The sequence below is a fragment of the Herpailurus yagouaroundi genome, unplaced genomic scaffold (genome assembly GCF_014898765.1).
Source record: "Herpailurus yagouaroundi ecotype Mexico unplaced genomic scaffold, PumYag 28, whole genome shotgun sequence".
Taxonomy (NCBI): domain Eukaryota; kingdom Metazoa; phylum Chordata; class Mammalia; order Carnivora; family Felidae; genus Herpailurus; species Herpailurus yagouaroundi.
Genome location: NW_024412376.1, coordinates 136,871,359 through 136,883,543, shown reverse-complemented (window position 1 = coordinate 136,883,543; position 12,185 = coordinate 136,871,359). Strand labels below are relative to the sequence as shown.

At 43.6% G+C, this 12,185-nt stretch overlaps 1 protein-coding gene across 5 annotated transcripts in view; it reads left to right on the top strand.

Annotated features, from left to right (window-relative positions):
* Positions 1–12,185, top strand: part of TBC1D1 (TBC1 domain family member 1) — a 230,000-nt gene that overhangs the window by 130,640 nt on the left and 87,175 nt on the right. For 4 of the 5 annotated variants that reach the window (XM_040485972.1, XM_040485950.1, XM_040485939.1 and 1 more), the window contains 4 exons: positions 3,709–3,837; positions 5,307–5,393; positions 9,273–9,553; positions 11,499–11,660. In XM_040485972.1, the coding sequence (XP_040341906.1) occupies positions 3,709–3,837; positions 5,307–5,393; positions 9,273–9,553; positions 11,499–11,660 (659 nt within the window). The remainder of the gene's footprint in view (positions 1–3,708; positions 3,838–5,306; positions 5,394–9,272; positions 9,554–11,498; positions 11,661–12,185) is intronic. The other variant, XM_040485961.1, reaches the window with a different exon arrangement.

Sequence of the window (12,185 nt, the reverse complement as noted above, 5' to 3'; positions counted from 1 at the left end):
CAGTTTGGGCAAAGACCTGTAAAGTAATAAAGTTAGAAGGTGTTGCATTTTAGTCGATGAACATATTATTTCCACTTGTATATAGAGCTGGTGCAAAAAACTTACAGTATTCACTCATCTGACACTTAATGAATGTTTGCCATGTACCAGACAAGGTTCTAATTTTTTGCATGAATGATTCCATTTCTTCTTCAGCTCTTTTGAGGCGGGTGGTCTAATACCATTGTTAGGGATGGGGATGTGGGAACAGAAGTCAAGCAGCGTGTTAGGGAATGGCAGAGCCATTGTGTCTGAGGTCCAAGGACATTATCATAATCATGATGCTTTTTAGGAGCTTACCTAACAAAGTTAAATGTTCTATAAGTACTCACTGATTTGCCCGGGTCCGTTTTCCAGTAGAGTTTTTTTCTGACATTTTATTTTGAAAGATTTCAGACATGCAGGAAAGTTGAAAGAAACAGTGAACATTCACATACCCACCATCCAGATTATACCGTTTGTAGCATTTTGTAATATTTACTTTCCCGTACGTCTGTCTATTATATCACCTTGTTTTTGATGACTTTTAAAGTAGATTTCTGATATTAGTACTCTTTATTCCCAAATACCTTAGCCCGTAGCTACATTTTTAACTGTACTCAGTATTTGTTCACAAGTTTTTGGAGATTTAGATCTTGTAAGTTGCACAGATCTTGAGTGTACCATTTGTGGAGTTTTGAGGTCTTCATACATTGAGGTGGCCCAGACTCCCATCAAGGTGGATGGCAGAATGTACCCCCAGACCTCTTTTCTAGTCCTCACTACTCCTCCCTGCAGACAACCATGGTTTTGATTATTTTTACCATAGACTAATTTTGCCTTTGTAGGACTTTAATGGATGGAATCATACAGTATGTGCTTTATTGTTTCTGGCTTCTTCCACTTCACCTGATGTCCCTGCTCGTCATCCACGTTGTTGTGTGCGTCAGCGCTTCCCTTTCCTTCCTTGTGCCAACACGACAGCTTTTGTCCATCCTCCTTTTGACGGACGCTCAAGCCCCTTCTAGGTGCTAGTTGTGATGAATAAGGCCGCTAGTAGGTACGTTGTGGCGCCACAGGTTGGTGGGTTCTGACCTGAGAACTTAGTGTAGCCGCAGAATTTAAAACTTGGCTCCAGACGCTCGTGCACAGAGCTCGCCCGTCTGTTGTGGGTTGGGCCGTGTGAGAGGACCGGTGGTGAGTCCAGGACAGGCCCCTGAGGGTCCTGTGTGGCTCCCTCCCTTTGCACTGGAGGCTGCCTCAAGTGTGGACAGGCTCCTCCTTGGTAAATGATCGCACAGGACCAGCTGCAGTGAGTCAGGCACCTGCCCGTGGTGCCTCATGTTTGGCGGGCACTTAGTCACTATTGGGTGAAGGGGTCTGTTCCCTCAGGCACGTGTTTCCCATGGGCCTGCCTGGTGCTCACTGCTCATTCACTCATTCTTTGGCGAGCAAGCATGAAGTGTCCAGAGCGTGCTCAGTATACCCTGTGAAAACACAAAGATAAGTGATGGTCTCCCCTGAGGGAAGTCCTAAGCTGGTCGTCATTCTTTTAATGCACATTCTAATTCTTACGGAAGTAAAACGCTGATGAGTAGACAAAGCCAAAAGGTAGCTCTTATCAGAACCTTTCTTTCTCATTTATGCCTCATGAAAAACGTGGCAGTCATAGGTGAATTAGGATTTCATTGTTTGGAACAAGACATGAAGTCTTTGGCCAGCAAATAACTGAATAAAATAAAAAAAAAATGCTTGATGACGTAGGAATCAGGGGAAAACAAATTAAGAGACCATCTCTATCCGCCAAGTCGGTAGAAATTTAAAAATCCCACAATACCATGTAAAAGTGAACTCTCATGTGCTGGGACTATGAATTAGTACCATTTAGGGGAGAAGAATTTGACAGTGTCTGGTACATGTGAAGACACACAGACGTAGAGACCCAGCAAGGACATTTCTAAGTACTTCCCTTGCAAAACCTTTCACCTGAGTGGTAAGGAGCTCTGTTCAAGAGAGAGAAGCGCAGTCTCCTTTGTAAAAACAGAAGGGAATCTGTGTTTAACCACAGGAACATGAACGCATTGTGTTGTCATACGGTGAACTGCTACACTCTAACTAAAGTGAGTGAATCAAAGAACATTTGTCAACGTGGATAAATCTCAAAAACAGCTTTGAAAGAGAAAAGGTCATTATGGAAGAGTATGTACAGGACGATACATTCATGTAAAGCTTCCACTATATGTAAACCATCATATATGTTTTATGGATACATATATATATGTAAAGTTATAAAAAATGAGTTGACGGACACCAGACTCAGGAGAGGGCTTATTTGTGCAGATGAAAAATGGAGAGTGGCTCCAGGAGGCTTCAGAGATGTCTGTCATGTTTTCTATTAGACGTAGAAAACACTAGCTAATAATCACGATTGCTGACATTTACAGAGTATCAGGCATGTTCTGAGTGCTCTCATGTGCATTAATTCATCTAATGCTCGTGAGCACTCTGTGAGGAGAGCTCCCTGTGTGTCCTCAGTCTGCAGGTGGATGACCCGAGGGGGCAGCGGGTAATTACCTGTCCAAGGCCACAGAGCTAGGAAGCAGCAGAGGACCATCTCACCTGGGCAGAGCTCCAGAGCCCGCGCTCCTCACTCTTCTCGACACCTGCATGTTCACTTGGCCAGAGCTGGGGGTGGGGGTGGGATTTGTTGTATTAGTCTGTACACTTTGCTGCATGCTTTGAATGTGTAACAACAAAGAATGGTCGGAGTTTAGAGTATTGGAGGATGGGCTCGTTCATGTGGTTTTCTTAAAAAAAAAAAAAAAAAATCATTGTCTAGCAGAAAGCAATCAGGCAAGACTCCATAGAGGTAGGAAGCAATTTAATGTAGAGGTTTTTTGTAGTTTTTTTTTTTTTAATATACCTCTTTGTTAATGAGTAACATTAAACCTCATTTAGCAGTTGGCATCCAAATGCCATTACGTTGTCAGCTTCATCTTGTGGTCAGTTAGGGGGACAAGCTTGGACACAGAGGGAAAGGGTGACAGACACAGTTAGGAGGGAGAGAGGAAGAAGTGGAGGAGACCGAGCTCCACAGAAAGCAACGAGGGGATTAATTTAGGGTGATGGAGTGGATTCTTCAGTTGATAAAATTTATTTTGTTTCAACCTCTGAGATGCCCCCAAAGATAAATTATAATGTACTTTGAAGAGCTAATAATGGCCACCTTTGTGCCAGAAACTCTGCTCAATGCTTTATATGATTTACCTGTTTTAATCTCACAACACAGCATTATGATTAGATCTTCAGGTGGGTCTGAGTTGACAGAGGATTCTAGAAACGAAGGCTAGGAGAGAGAAAGTAACTTGTACAAGGTCAGTTAGTGAGTGACACGTCTCTCATCTGACCGTAGAGCCTGAGCTCTCGAACTTTGTTAATTGAGTGGTTTCCAAGCACCTTACGTCCTTTCATTTGGAGTGGTCAGAGCAACTCTTCGAGGCAAACTAGTTCCTGGACCTGCAGCCATGCTGTGGAGGAGCAGATGAGGGCACAGGATCAGAATCATGGCCTGGGGGCAAAAAGATGCATCCTGGAGACTTATCATTCCTTAAGGGAGGGAGGGAGGGAGGGAGGAAGGAAGGAAGGAAGCTGTAAGTGACTTACTTAACTTTTCATGGTTTCACTTTTTAGACATCACAGATTGCAGCAGAGAATATTGGAAGTGAGTTACCACCTAGTGCCACTCGACTGAGGCTGGATATGCTGAAAAACAAAGCAAAGAGATCTTTAACAGAGTCTTTAGAAAGTATTTTGTCCCGGGTAAGTAGCATAATCTCTCCTAATTTAAGTGAAAATCACTTTTAAAGAGAACATAAGATTCAGTTCTTTGCCTTTTTAAATAAAATTTTGTTTGTTTGTTTGTTTGTTTGTTTATTTATTTATTTATTTATTTATTTAGTAAGTAAGTAATTTGTACACCCAGCGTGGGGCTCAAACTTGACCCCAAGATCAAGTCACATGTTCTACCCACTGAGCCAGATAGGCGCCCCTTAAATCTTTGCTTTTGTGCCATGAGTGTTTGCTATAAAATCTAGGAGGGTAAAAGCTTTTTAATGTCTTCTCCATCTTACAGCAGTGTTACCGACACTTTTTAACTTGGTTTAGGTTAAAACCAATTCTCTTATACTCCATGGTATTTTTTGTTTCCCAAAAGGATGTTCTTCATTGGCCGGCCTCTGTGAAGGGCACAGAGTACGGTAAAGTGTGGGTCCAGTTCTCCCTAGTGCCACCAGGCACAGCCTAGAAAACCATTTACCATCGGCTGCTGCTGGTATGTGTCTGGAACTCTCTGTGGCGGGTCAGCGAACTGTGGCTCTTGGGCCAAACGCCACCCACCTCCTGTTTTTGTAAATAAGGTTTTGGAACCCAGCCACATCCATTCATTTACCTGTTTCCTTAGTTTGCTTTTGTGCAGAGTTGAGTAGTTGCCACAAAGCCTAAGATAAGAGATTTATTGTGTGGCTCTCTAAACAGAAAAGTTTGCAGACTGCAGCTCTACAGGAAGAACGAAGTATACGTATATACCAATGTGGGAGTTCCTTAAGAAATTACCTGCTGTGTTCCCCACCCCAACGGGTGCAGATAACCTTTCACAGCACTCCTGAGAAAGCAGAGTTTGATTTTCTTTCAACATTTCACACCATTCTGGAGCTTGCAGTATCTTATAGTTTTGTTTCTGTTTTCGTTTTTTTAATTTCATGACACAATCCATTTAAGTCATACTTGTTTTTGAAAGAAAACTGAATTTTATTTTGTTTGAAGATATTTCTGAGCACTTTGCAGCATCCTTAGAGATAATTCAAAAACATCCATTTACAAAACCAGGTGGCTACCTTTGGGAGCCCCCCAAGTAGAATGTTGTCTGATTGTCATACAGCAGGCAGGTTGTGACAGCTCGTGACTCGGGAGAGAGGTGTTGAGTGTGCTTGCTCTAGCGCTTGCTTTTCTTCACAGATTCTCTCTTCTTCCTGCCCATCGTCCCTGCCAAATGACTAATCCACGAGGTGCTCAAGAACATTTAGGTTGATGTGTTGTTAAGAAAAAAAAAAAGACAGCAGTGTTGGTTATCTTAATGCACGTATGTGCTCAGCAGCATTTCTCACTAGATGCATTTTTCCTGAGATGCTTAGCTAGACCATGCTGCTTCTAGCTGATGCCTTTGCAAAAGCCTAAGGGAGCGTAACTTGACTGCTTTTCTTTATGTAACTTGACTGCTTTTCTTTTTGTAGGGTAATAAAGCCAGAGGCCTACAGGAACATTCTGCCAGTCTGGATCTGGACAGCTCCTTGTCTAGCACATTAAGTAACACCAGCAAAGTAAGCGCATTTCCGTCTATGTGACATGGTTCATGCTCATCTGTCACCTGCAGAGCCTACAAAGGGAATGAAGGAAGCCTCCTGTCTTTAATCATGAAAAGTTTGGTGCCTGCAGACTTCTTGGTGCAGGGGGAGGGCTGGTCTTACAATTCTGTAACTTAGAAGTTTCACATGACAAGGCAGATGGCCATTCTGTAAGCAAAGAAGCAAGATGACAATTTAATTATTTTATTTTAATCCTTTTTAGTGTTTATTTTTGAAAGAGAGGAGACAGAGTGCAGGCTGGGGAGGAGCAGAGAGAGAGGGAGACACAGAATTTGAAGCAGGCTCCAGGCTCTGAGCCATCAGCACAGAGGCTGAGCGGGTCTCAAACTCACAAACCGTGAGATCAGGACATGAGCTGAAGTCGGACGCTTAATGGACTGAGCCACCCAGGCGCCCCAACAAGATGTCAATTTTAGACCATTAAGAGATAATTTATCACAACGCAGCCAATGGACTTCTTTCCCTGTGTTGAAAATAATTGAAATTGGGAACACCTCAAGAGTGGGTCTGGGAGTTCCATGAAATATGGAACCTGAATTCCTGAACGAACTTTACCCTTGGGCTAGCTCTGTGATTATAATGAAATACTACTGTTTTCATAAATAGCTGAGCTCCACCCCTCGCGTCTGTCACCAAGCACGGCTTTGTGATAGTGAGCAAGCCTGTGGTTCTGTTCAGCAACAAACCTGTGTCTCTGTCCTTGTGTTAATTTCTTACTTTCTAGACATTTAAGCATTTTCAGCTTTTTTAACCACCAGAAAGTGAATTTGGGGTTTGTGCTAGAGAGGCCAGCTTTCCTTCTGCTACCAGAGCTCTGACAGATGCAAATGAGAGGGAAGTTTTGTGGAGGCCAGCTCCTGACCACAGGAACTCTTAAGTTCTTCTGAGTTTCCTCCTGGGCATGTGGCTTTCAAAGTTTTTAGACCATAGCCAACAGCAAGAAACTCATTTAATGTAGCAAAATGATTCACAAACATACATACACACTTACACCCAAAATTAAAATTTCACAAAACAATATTTGCTGTAGACAACCTGATACATAATGTTATTTTCAGTTGTTTTTTTACTTTAAAAATGTCTATTGCTTGGGACAAAAAGTCTATTACTTGAGAAACACTGCCTTGAAAGGGTGCTTCTCCGATTCTCAGGTGCACTTTAATGGGGTTCTGGTGAAAATGCAGATTCTGATTCAGTAGACCTGTGTGGGGGCCTGAGATGCTGCATTTCTGACAAGCTCCGAGGTCTGTGCACCGCTCTCCCCCCTGGGGAGCGAGGCCCTGGACACCAGTCTTCTGAATATGATTTTCTGAGTTAAAATCTAGTGGGACAGAGCATCATCTGACCTCCATCCACCACATACTGGTTCTACCCCACAGTTTATTTCAAGTTTGGAAATGGTATGGTTTATCTGCTGTATACAGATGAGTGGGACAAAGCCCCTGCCCTGAGGAACTTATCTGGGAGATGACAGATACTCAACACCAGCATCAAGCAGAATATAGTAGGAGCCCTGAGAGTTTCGAATAAGACAGGGTGGTTACTTAGCAGTCCCGGGAACAAGTGGAAGGGAAGTTATTTTGATCAACGGAAGCACAGAAAGCACGGGAGCAGGAGCAGTGGTGCTTTTGAATTTCATTTTCAAGTATAGGCATTCTACCTGTGGCAGTGGACAGGGAGAAGCATTCCAGAGCAGTGCAAGTAAAGATAACCGTGACGTTCATGTCACTCCAGTGACTTTTCCAGGAAGTCTTATTGTTTGTTTGTTTTGTATTCTTCTCCAAAGCCCAGATCTAGGAACACACATGTAACTTGAATTTCTAGGTAATCTTAAGAGAAACACAACTTTCAGAAGCCACCTGTTTGAGTTGTGTGTGGGAGGATCTTTATGTGTACTTCTTTACATCTTTTTTTATCCTGAGATTGAGAAACTATTGTAAAGATACTTTTTTTATGTAATTGGATCTTAACCCAGAAATTGATCATCTAAGAGTTGAGGAACATCCGAGTAGCCCTTTTAGGTGTAAGATTAAGCTGAGGATTAGCTCTTTCCTGTAATTTGGAGGGATATTAATAAAAGTTGAGATGAACAGTCTTGCATAATGGAGATTGTTTGCTATGATGTATTGTCTTAGACAAAATTTTATTATTTTTTTTTAATTTTTTTTTTTAACGTTTATTTATTTTTGAGACAGAGAGAGACAGAGCATGAATGGGGGAGGGTCAGAGAGAGGGAGACACAGAATCTGAAACAGCCTCCAGGCTCTGAGCTGTCAGCATAGAGCCCCATGTGGGGCTCGAACTCATGGACCGCGAGATCATGACCTGAGCCGAAGTCGGCCTCTAACCGACTGAGCCACCCAGGTGCCCCTTAGACAAAATTTTAAATCCTTAAAAGGATCTTTGGAACTACAGGGTCTTAAAAATTTTTTTTTTTCAACGTTTATTTATTTTTGGGACAGAGACAGAGCATGAATGGGGGAGGGGCAGAGAGGGAGGGAGACACAGAATCGGAAACAGGCTCCAGGCTCTGAGTCATCAGCCCAGAGCCCGACGCAGGGCTCGAACTCACGAACCGCGAGATCGTGACCTGGCTGAAGTCGGACGCTTAACCGACTGCGCCACCCAGGCGCCCCTACAGGGTCTTAAAGAATGGAAAATTCCTGCCATGTTTAAAGGTAATTAATATTTCATAGTATGTTGGGAATTAAGTTTTTCCTATCTATTTCCTTGAGAATTAAATGTATATAATCTCTCCCCTCAATAAACATATATTTCTAAAAATGAAAATCTTTAGTGTCTACTGTTTGAAAGGTACGCCACTGTATATCAAGTGAACACATAGAATTTAGATTCTCCAGTCCATCATGACATGCATTCATTTCATTTTACTTTTTTCATGTTGATTTATTTATCTCTTCTAGCAATTTCCTCAGGGGCAAACTGGCATACCTCCCCTTATTTTACATTTTTTGACTGGAAAAGAATATATTGGCCACCAACCATGTCTTGGGTGCCACACTAAGTGTAGGATTGCCTGAGTAGTAGTTCATCTCTTTGAAAAAGTATGAATCTTGAAAGACAATGAATGGTATTAAAATATTGTCATGATTCCCAATAGATGTGTGAGTTACCCACTCAGTAGATCCACTGAATTCCTGGTACAGTAAATTATATTTGTATAACATTTTACAGCAAACTCTCACTTATATTATCTTGCTTACCTCTTGAAACCCAGTGAGATAAATCTTCGTTCTACCCTTTTAAAGATGAGAAAAATTTAGGTACAGAAAGAGGTTAAATGATTTGCCCTGAATCGTGGCAAGAAGTGCCTAAGGAGAGATTTTTCATATTGTGAGAATAATATAGGATATACTTTTTAACCTCAGGATTACCAAGTTGAATGTCAACATTAGATCAAAATCAGAGAGCCTTAAAATGCAGGTATAAAATACACATACTCGGCAGAGATAAAGAACTTCTTGATTTGTTTAAACTGGGCAGACAAGTTCTACAAGACTCCACATGCTTCTTGAAAGCACAGTAGAGTCTTTTACAGGGAGACGGGATTATTTACAGCTTTGCTCACAACAGTCCCTCCGTCAGCTTGCATTGGGGCAGTCTCCCTAGTGGTCCAGCAGCCTAATAACATTTTGTCTCTGATGAGCTGCCACTTAATGAGCCTTCATTTCCTTCTATTTTTGGTGGCCTCTAGGTGGCATTATAGTCAGATGTGCTTATGTATCAAAATGTTTTCCTGCCACTGGGATGAGAGGTTTGTAAGTCTCACAGATTCCCTGTGATGTGTCTGACCTGCTGTCCCCCTGCCACCAGGAGCCATCTGGGTGTGACAGAGAGGCCGTGCCCACCTCTGACAGCTCCTTCAGGCTCCTCGGCTCCTCGGATGACCTGTCCAGTGACTCGGAGAGCCGGCCCGCTGAAGAGCCTGCCCCACTGACGCCCCAGCAGGGCTTCAGAAGGCGGGCGAACACCCTGAGTCACTTCCCTGTGCAATGCGAGGAGCCTCCAGAACCGGCACAGGGGTCTCCAGGGGTCGCCCAGAGGAAACTTATGAGGTATCACTCAGTGAGCACAGAGACGCCTCATGAACGAAAGTAAGATTTGTTTAAAAATGTAAATCTGTTTTTACAAAAATAGCTGGGGCATATCTGTTATTAACCAGGTATGTGCAGCCCAGGTATGTTTATTGGGTGAGAGAGAGACTTGAGTCAGGTTCTGCTCTTGGCTTAAAAAGCCAAAGCCTGAAGGCGTGTTCTGTTCCTCCCCCACCTTCCTCCCATGGGAAACGTGTAGACGTAAGAGACCCTTATTACTTGTTCAAGTAGCAAGTACAGGGATCAAGAGGAAGCAGGTAAAAATGGAGCAGAAATGGCCCTCTAAGCGCATAGTAATCACTTAGCCAGCAGCTAAGCACCGTGAGAGGCAGGAGTACTGGAGCTTAGCTGCTGGCTGTGACGGTAAACGGCCAAGGGGCGAGCAGGTGAGTCCACTCATTTGTAAACCGGCAACATTTCTGTGGTGGGAGGGAGAGGCAGCGTTCAGTTCCCAGCAGAGCGCGAGAGGCGGTGTGGATGCCTCTGCAGACGCACGGTGTTGGGTTCTGGGTGTCGCTCTGTCCCGACCGGGCAGGCCTTGTGACCTGGGCAAATTCGCTTAGCTTCTGTGGGTGACACAATTGGAACAGAGGCTTTCTGAAATCTTCCGTGGGAGAGTTCTAGATTTTGCTAACCAGATTTACTAATTTCAGTAATTTGGCTGTCATGAGTGTTTCGATTTCCTGGTGATAGAAATGGGTAAGCAATGTGGTAGTAGAAATTCTCCTGGTTCCTTCTGGGGTCCCTTGGCAATTAATTTGGCCCTGTAACTGTCAGAGAACATAGACGGTCATAGAGTTTAAAAATCTTTAAAAAACTAAAAATCTTTTAAAATCCTTCACTTCATAATATATGTAAGGGCCACACCTACATGTAGTTGCTGCCCTCCCTGGACTGATGTGTGTCCGTGGGGGTCATGCACGGGTAATGCAGAGTCAGAGTCTGTACAGAGGTGTTTGAAATGTTATGAGTACAGAAATGAAACAGTATTTGAAGGACGTAGCAGAGTCTCTCGGCTTTTTTCCAGTCGGCCATTGAGAATAGTTATGATGGTTTTTGAGAACTTGGCTGCATATATGACCCCAAAGCAGGAGGCACAGCAGAAGGTAGTATTTAACATAGGACATTTTAGAGACAAGCATAGTTGGAGGGTGTATGGGGTTCTTGTCATCTTAAAACCCTGTATACCCATTACTTCTGCCCCCTGCTGCCTTCCCAGCCCTCTTTCTGGCATTTTCAGCGATCATGGAAACATCCTTGTCCAGAGATTCCTAGTTCTCTTGCTAAGCCTGCAGTTTTCACACGAGCCAAGGTGGTAGGAAATGTGTGTCCCTGACAGTACATTTCCCTGCTCCCCCAAGAATACAGCTTCCTGATGCGTGTTGCTGGCCAGAGGTGAGGAGACGATGGAGAAGTGCCTGCCTCCCCCCGCCCCCCCACAGCAGACCCGTTTTGCTTTCTGCTCCCTTGTGAACTCTTCCCTCATTTACACACGAGAAATGAGACACTGAACTCAAGGCCAGTTATTGTTCATTTTAAAGAGAAATGTATTTTAAAAACTCTGGAGTTTGTTTTGCTTTCCTTTGCTTTTGGTTTAAATAAAAAACAAACAAAAAAAATGCTATCAGTTCCTCAAAAGAGAACAGAGGAAAAAGTACTGTTGGGTGCGCACATTTGTGAGGAATGGTCAAGAATGCTCCTTTTTTTTTTTTTTTTTTTTTAAACTGAGAACTACCTTTGCCAATGAGACAGTGGACTCAGAAGAGAAGTGAAGAGCAGCCCTCTGGCTCCGTGACAGCTGGTGTTTACTTATGGGGACACCGGCAGCCTAGCCCATTCTTGCCTGATCCCTCTGTGTCTGCCCGTCTGCCCCCCCCGGGCGCGCGGGCCGGGGGCCCGTCCTCTTCCCGCTAATCGCCCTGCTTTCTCTCTAATTGCTATTTAGTGTGAATCATCCATCCGTTGGCGAGTCTAAAAGTTGCTCAGGTCAGTCTTCAGCTCCTGCTCCTCCACCTCGTCTTAACCCCTCTGCCTCCTCGCCAAATTTTTTTAAGTACCTAAAGCATAGCTCGAGCGGAGAACAAAGTGGGAATGCTGTGCCAAAGAGGTGAGCACACTCACACGGCAAGTTCAGTGTGGTTTGTCTTCCCGGGAGGTTCACACAGAGAGGATGAGCTGCATGGCATGCGGGAGAGAACCCGGGGCCACTGCATCTGCGTGTGTGTGTGTGTGTGTGTGTGTGTGTGTGTGTGTGCGCGCGCGCGCACGCGCACGCGTGCTGCTCTGTTTTTTATTTTATTTTCAGTCTGTCATCCGAACTGGCTTAATTTACCATGGATTACTTAATGTACCATGGATTAGTTACTATTGCCAAGTCTTGATGTCAAGCCATTTCTTATATACTTATTTTCACCTACCCCTGCCCTGCTGTACACACAGACACACACACACACACACACACACACACACACACACCCAATCAGCAACTGCATTTGATCGTATGTACTGGGGTTTGTGCCAAATCAGAAACTTCATCATTAATTTAGGAAAGTTATTTTTTTCCAGTTGAAAGGAAAAGTCATTTTGGGAGATGGACTGATTTTTTATGTTTTATTGTATTCTGGTAAGAATG